Source organism: Mastomys coucha, unplaced genomic scaffold, assembly GCF_008632895.1.
Source record: "Mastomys coucha isolate ucsf_1 unplaced genomic scaffold, UCSF_Mcou_1 pScaffold15, whole genome shotgun sequence".
Taxonomy (NCBI): Eukaryota; Metazoa; Chordata; class Mammalia; order Rodentia; family Muridae; genus Mastomys; species Mastomys coucha.
The window spans coordinates 56,671,068-56,678,246 of NW_022196897.1; the positions used below are offsets into that span (position 1 = coordinate 56,671,068).

Consider the following 7,179-nt stretch of genomic DNA (forward strand, 5'->3'; position numbering starts at 1 on the left):
GGATTTGAACTCAGGACCTCTGGAATAACAGTAAGTGCTCTTAACCACTGAGCCATCTCTCCAGCCCCAGTCAGTGCTCTTAACCGCTGAGCCATCTCTTCAGCCCCAAGCCCATACACTTTCAACTGGAGGAGGGAGATAGATTACCTCTTGATGGGAAGAATATTAAGGAATTTATAAGCGCCTTTCTACAACCACAATGTGACATTAGCCATTCTTTTTCTTGGGTTCCCTTGATACTTGAAAGTGATTAGGAATGGTATTCCAATAGTTGGCACATATCTTTTGACAAACACTGTCAATACATGAGATGTCATGGTAGCTAGTAATGAATATTGAAGAGTTTTATTTGTTTTGTTTTTGTTTTTGTTTTGTTTTGGTTTTTCTTTCAAAACGGGGTTTCTCTGTGTAGCTCTGGCTGTCCTGGAACTCACTCTGTAGACCAGGCTGGCCTCGAACTCAGAAATCCACCTGCCTCTGCCTCCCAAGCACTGGGATTAAAGGCGTGTGCCACCACTGCCCGGCTAAGAGTTTTAATAAGAAACTTTCCTTATGTATAATGACTATTATTGTACATCAAGAGAAAGACAGCTTATATTTAAGATTGAAAGATATTTTGGGGGGCATTTAAAAATATTGTTATTTATGTGTGTGCATATGAGTATGTGTGTGTGGTTACTCAAGATGTTGGATGCTCTATAGAGTTGTAGTTATGGTAGTTATGAGCTCCTAAGAGGCTACTAGGAGTGAACCTCAGTCTTCTGCAAGAAAAACAAGCATTCAGAATGGATGCCATTTCTCCTTAGATCCCCCATCTTTTTTTTTTTTTTTTTTAAAGATAGGGTCTCACTATGTAGTTCTGGTTGGTCTGAAACTTGCTATGTAGAACAGATTAGCCTTAAATTCAGAGAGATCTGCCTGTGTCTGCCTCCTGACATGGTACACTCACTATATAGTGCAGACTGGCTGGACTCGCAGCAGTCTCCTCTGCCTTCCACTTGCTGGAATGACAGGCATAAGCCTCCATACCTGGTTTAGACAATTGATACTTTCCTTTCTAAAGCAAAAGGGAATGTCCTGGAAATTGCTAGCATTCTTTATACTTTAAAGCACAAACCATTTTAAAATTTATGAATATATATAATAAATATATAATATATTGAAGTTATGTTACTGTTAATTTTCTGCTAGTCTTCTGAGCTTATCTGTTGACACTATTTTATTTCTGCTTTTGCTTTTTTTTTTCTTTTTTAAATGGGAAGTATTATTGTATTAGAACCATTGGCCTGCATGAAAAACAGCACTGGAAGCTACATCATAAGCACAAGATGTGTTGAGTTGTATTGGGATTCATTTAGAGAGGAAAAAGAAACATTTCCACCCACTCACAAAACTAATGGCATTATTTAAAATTTATATTGTAGTTCTTTCAAAACTTTTTTTGCACATTTCTAAAATGATTAAAAGTGAATAACTCGCTAAAGAACAGAAGTGCAACTAAGTCAGGGAGGAAGTTGATCAGCTAGAGAGTGGTACTTGAATGAAGAAAACTTAATTAATGCTCTAGAACTTCACCGCTCCTGCCTCTGCTTTATTCTTTAGTTCTTAGCATCTGGCAACTTTAAGTACCATGGCAAGTTTCCATTAGTGTTCATATTGACATTTAATGAGGCTTGAGGATTGGAAGTTCTACACTGTTACTCTGTAGTCCCACGGATTATCAATCTAGCCCTTTCATTATTTCATTTCAGTCTTGTAATTCAGCATAGTAGAAGGAAAGGAAGATAGGATGAGGACAGTTACATTTTAGTTGACTCTACAGAGCGGTAGATATAGCAATTAGAGAAGGATTTCAAAGTCTGGATCTGTAGCTAAATAGTGGATCATCTGTTCAGCATGCACAGTGCCCTAAGGCTGGATACCTTAAGCCAAAAAAACAACAAAACTAGAATTTTAAATTGCAAGAAATAACTAATTTAACTTTGTTTTAAGATGAAGAAACAGGTTAGAGAAGTGGCTCAGTGATTAAGAGTTCTGTACTTCCACCAGAGGATCTGAATTTGGTTCCCAGCACCCACCTGTAACTCTAGTGCCAATGGATTTGAATCTGAGTGATGTTTCCTTCTGGCCACCGAGGGTACCCACACACATGTGGTATATCTACAAACATACATTTTTAAATAAAAGAAATGGATTTGAAACTGCAGTAGCAGCAAGATTTACTTCTATTTTGGAATTTTAGTTGATGAGTGTATGTATTACAATCCACTTAATCTTGGTCTTCTCAGTGTGTCAGTCTTGTCTATGTTGTCTTCAGAGTAACAGAACATTGTACTAAGCAGTGCTGTTTATACGTGTGATATTTTTTGCAATATCACTTATTCTTTTCTTGTGTAGCTCATCTGAAATAAGAGAAAACGTTATTTATGCTATATGGAACCAAAAATAAATTCAAGAACACACCTTAATTTTGTGAAATATTTTAAAATTTAATATACTTCATTTAAATTTGTGACTATCAGATAATCTAGTTCAATAGAAAACAGTCATCATTCTTATATGTGAGTGGGTTTAATTATAATTAGATGTTTCTGAGAGGGAAGAGAATGTGTTGTAGGGAAGGGTATTTTGTTCTTTTTAAGCAGGGTCTAGTTATATAACATGGGCTACTTCAAGTTTTACATCTTCCTGCAGTAGCTTTTGAGTACTGGGATTGCAGGTGTGCACCACCATTCCAGTGTACAGATAACTTTTCAAGGAAACTTTAGATAGACTGAGGTCCATAAGCAGATGTCTATGTGGTCCACCACTAGATTATTAGTTTCTGTGATATTGAGGTACAAAATGAAATAAAACTTTTCTCCTGTGAAACTATGACCACCTGAATGTTCATTTTGGAGAAATAGAAGAATGGGAAAAAAAGAAAAAAAATGTTTCAGCCTGGCATTGGAGTTAACTATTGTTATTAATTTTGCTTAGTCACATATATTCCTTTTTCCTATACACACTTAATAATTGAAGATAATCATTAGCAAAATGTTTAGATGTCTTTGTAGACATTCTTTGAATATTCTTTGGTACTGAATGAAAAAAAAACCTAATTTTTCAAAACTTATATTGAAGCAGGATTATTGAAATTAAAAAATGTGACAGGTAAAAAGTAAATATATTTTGAGAATTAAAGTTGGATTTTGATTTACTAGGAATTAGGTTAATAATGGTGAAGGTTGGGACTGGAGAGCCAGATAATTTTTGTTGGGAAATTTCTTAGAAATACCAATATATTTCTTTTCTAGTGTAGGAGTACACTTTGCAGCATTTTTGGCAGTTGATAAACTTCCATGTAAATGCTTTCAGGGATAGAGGGCTTTGCTAGTTAGCAGACACTAGTTCCTTTGCTTGGTAGTGTTTACAGTTAAGAAGTTCTTGAAGCTTGGGGATGTAGCTCAGTGGTAGAGTGCTTGACCAGTATGCATGAAGTTCTAACAAACCTTTTTTTTTTGAGTCAGAGGGTTTCCCGCATCCTATGTGGTGGCTCAGAACTGTCTGTAACAATGCACTTGCAATAGTAAATCACCAGTCAAGAAAGTACTCAGTGATCTTTTGCCTACTAGACAATCTGATGGAGATATTTTCATGACTTTTTCTTCCTAAGTCTACTTGTTCTTTAGGATAGCATGCACAGGAAATGTATAGAACTTCATAACACCCCACTGTCATGGTGTTGAGCAAAGGTATCCCTTTTATAGGAAGTTTATAGCTTAAAAACTTGAAGTACTTTTAACAAAGTGTCAGTTTAGTTTAGAAGTTGTTGATTCCTTTGCAGTAGTAATTCCTGGATTCCCTTGCTTAGGTGTAGTGAATTATAACCTTTAGAGAGGAAAAAAAATTCCTTAGTTCTGCTTTGACAGTGGCAGGAACCTTTCTAGCTGTTTTTATTTAGAAACAACTACTTGCACTCAGGACCCTTCCCTTCCTTTCCTTTCTTTGTCTTTCTTCTGCTCCCCTCTCCTTCCCTCCCTCTCACCTCCCCTTCTCTTCCCTTCCTTTCTTATCTGGTTCTCACAGAGCTCTGGCCTCTGTTACTCTTCCTTGGACACTGGGGTCTACACTGTCTGCACTAACTAGCTTTCTCATTCTATTGTACAGTCTCAGCATCCTCTGAGACAGCCTAAACTGTCTCATGATTTTGGGCTGGCATACAAATTAAACCCCCAGGTATCAATTACTGCTTATATACTTCTTCAGCTACAAAGTTGACTGGGTTGTGAAGGGCTTGTTCCTTGGTGCTCTACCTAATTAATCTATTCCATTTGTAGTATAAGGTTTTTCATATATGTGTACATCACATGTGAGCAGAAATTGCCAGCATTCTTGTATTTCTTTTCCCAAAGCATATTATTTTTTATGTCAGTTCTAGCTTCTAATATGTTAAGCTTATTTTTCAGAATTTGATCCCACACTTTTTGTGTATGTGGTATTCATATATCCTGGTTTCCTTTCTTCTGTGATAAAAGCAATGACCACCAAATTAGGGGAGAAAATTGTTTTTTTGGGGGGCCTTATACATTCTTATCAGTGTATTCCCTATCAAAAGGAGAGCTTATCCATACTGTTAATCTTGATACTCAGCTTATCCTGGAGAATCCTGTCTCCCACTTCAGAAAGCTGGAATTATAGACAAGTCACTATATGGACCTGGCATTTATATGGATCTGGGTATCTGAACTCTGGGCCTTATGTATGCCAAACATTTTAACCACTGAGTTATATTTTCCCTGCCTTCTTTTTTAAGTTTTTTCTTTTTTTCTTTTTTCTTTGTTTTGTTTTGTTTTCGAGACAGGGTTTCTCTGTGTAGCCCTGGCTGTCCTGGAACTCACTCTGTAGACCAGGCTGGCCTTGAACTCAGAAATCCACCTGCCTCTGTCTCCCAAGTGCTGGGATTAAAGGCGTGCGCCACCACAGCTCTTTTTTAAGTTTTTGAGACAGGATCTTATATTCTAGGTTGGTTTTGAATTTAATAGATAGCTTAAAAGTAACCTTGAAGTCCTGATACTCCTGCTTCTTCCTCCCCAGGGCCCAAAGGCTGACATTATAGACATGTTCACCATATTTAGTCTATGAAGTAGTAGGGATTGAAGCCAGGGCTTTGGGTTTTTTGTTTTGTTTTGTTTTGTTTTTGTTTCTTTTGTTGTTGTTGTTTGTATTTTTTGTTGTTGTTTTTTGAGACAGGGTTTCTCTGTGTAGCCTTGTTTTTTCTGGAATCCACACTGTAGACCAGGCTGGCCTCAAACTTAGAGATCTACCTGCTGCTGTCTCTGAAGTGCCAGGATTAAAGGCATTCAACCACCGTGCCTGGCTGAATTCAGAGCTTTGGTTTATTTATTTATTTATTTATTTATTTATTTATTTATTTATTTATTTATTATATGTAGCTACACTGCAGTTGTCTTCAGACACACCAGAAAAGGGCTTCTGATCTCATTACATATGGTTGTGAGCCACCATGTGGTTGCTGGGATTTGAACTTAGGACCTTCGGAAGAGCAGTCAGTGCTTTTAACCACTGAGCCATCTCTTCAGCCTGAATTCAGAGCTTTGTTATGGTGGGCAATTACTCTACTAACTAAACAAATTCCTTATCACTGAAATATTATTTCTTTAAACTTCTAAAATTTTACACTTGTGTGTGTATGAAGGTGTTGCACATGTTAGAGTTTGTCTATGGAGGTCAGAGGACAAACGACTGGATTAGATTCTTTCCTTCTATCATGTGGGTTCTAGAGATCAAGTTGTCAGTCTTGGTGGAGAGTGACTCTAGGCACTGAACCATTTCTCTGGCCGCCAGTTTGAGTTTTGAGCTCATTTTGTTTCATACTTTATAAAACCTTTCTTCTATTTATTTTAGTCCTCTCCCTTTCCTCTTCCTTTTTATGATAAATTCTCCTATTCTTTTAGCTTCTTTATGCCTTAATGTTATGTAGGAAAATTTGTGGCAAATTTTTTGAGGGGAAAGAGTTTATTTCATTTTATATCTTATAGTACATTATGAATGGTAGTCAGGACAGGAAATCAAACATGAACTTGGAGGCAGGCACTGAAGAAGAGGTCAAGAAGGAATAGAATTACTATCTTGTGCCAACTGATTTCTCATTCCATTTGTTCAGGATGGCACTTGCAATAGTAAATCATCAGTCAAGAAAATGCTCAATGATCTCTTGCCTACTAGACAGTCTGATGGAGACATTTTCTCTACTGAAGTTTCCTTTTTCATTTTGACTCCTGTTAGACTATATTTGATAAAAAAACAAAGAACGAAAGAAAGAACAAAAGAAGGAAGGAAGGAAAGAAAAAGAGAGAAAGAAAAAGAAAGAAAGAGAGAAAGGAAGAAAGACTTTCTCAAAGACTAGCTCCTGGTTTTGTTGATTGTTAGTATAGTTCGTTTTGTTTCTACTTAGTTAATTTCAGCCCTGAGTTTGATTATTTCCTGCCATCTATTCCTCTTGGGTGTATTTGCTTCTGTCTGTTCTAGAGCTTTCAGCTGTTAAGCTGTTAAGCTGCTAATGTATGCTCTCTCCAGTTTCTTTTTGGAAGCACTCAGAGCTATGAGTTTTCTTCTTAGCATTGCTTTCATTGTATTCCATAAGTTTGAAACTAATTGAAGTTATGAACCAAATAGATTTAACAGATATCTATAGAACATTTCATCCTAAAACAAAAGAATACACCTACCTTCTGAGCACCTCATGGCACCTGCTCCAAAACTGACCACATAATCGGTCACAAAACAGCCTCAACAGATGCAAGATGATTGAATAATCCCATGCATCCAGTCAGATAACCATGGACTAAGGTGGTCTTCAATAACAACAAAAACAACAGCAAAGTTTTTAATACTTTGGAGTGTTTAAGAGTCTTGCCCTATAGGTACAGATTATAGATGGCCATATTTTAATAGTAAGGCTAATTTACTACGAATTTCAAGAAAATTACATTAAAACATTTCTTATAGTAGATACATAGAAGAGAATTATATTGATCAGCAGCATGTAAGAATATATGTTACATTTATATAGAACATATACATTTATGAGCATGGCTATGGATAATGTTGACTTTATTTCCTCTAGGAGGACCAGGATGGGAGTCAAGGCTTGGGCAAGAGAAAGAGGGTAAAGCT

At 36.6% G+C, this 7,179-nt stretch overlaps 1 protein-coding gene and 1 long non-coding RNA gene across 2 annotated transcripts in view; one reads left to right on the forward strand and one right to left on the reverse strand.

The window, feature by feature from the left end:
- Ubr3 (ubiquitin protein ligase E3 component n-recognin 3) overlaps positions 1 to 7,179 on the forward strand; it is a 140,578-nt gene that overhangs the window by 30,144 nt on the left and 103,255 nt on the right. Inside the window, exon 6 of the mRNA XM_031370552.1 lies at positions 7,130 to 7,178. Within this exon, the coding sequence (XP_031226412.1) occupies positions 7,130 to 7,178 (49 nt within the window). The remainder of the gene's footprint in view (positions 1 to 7,129; position 7,179) is intronic.
- Positions 2,203 to 7,179, reverse strand: part of LOC116090282 — a 56,712-nt gene continuing 51,735 nt past the window's right edge. Inside the window, exon 4 of the long non-coding RNA XR_004118629.1 lies at positions 2,203 to 2,402. This is a non-coding gene — a long non-coding RNA (uncharacterized LOC116090282). The remainder of the gene's footprint in view (positions 2,403 to 7,179) is intronic.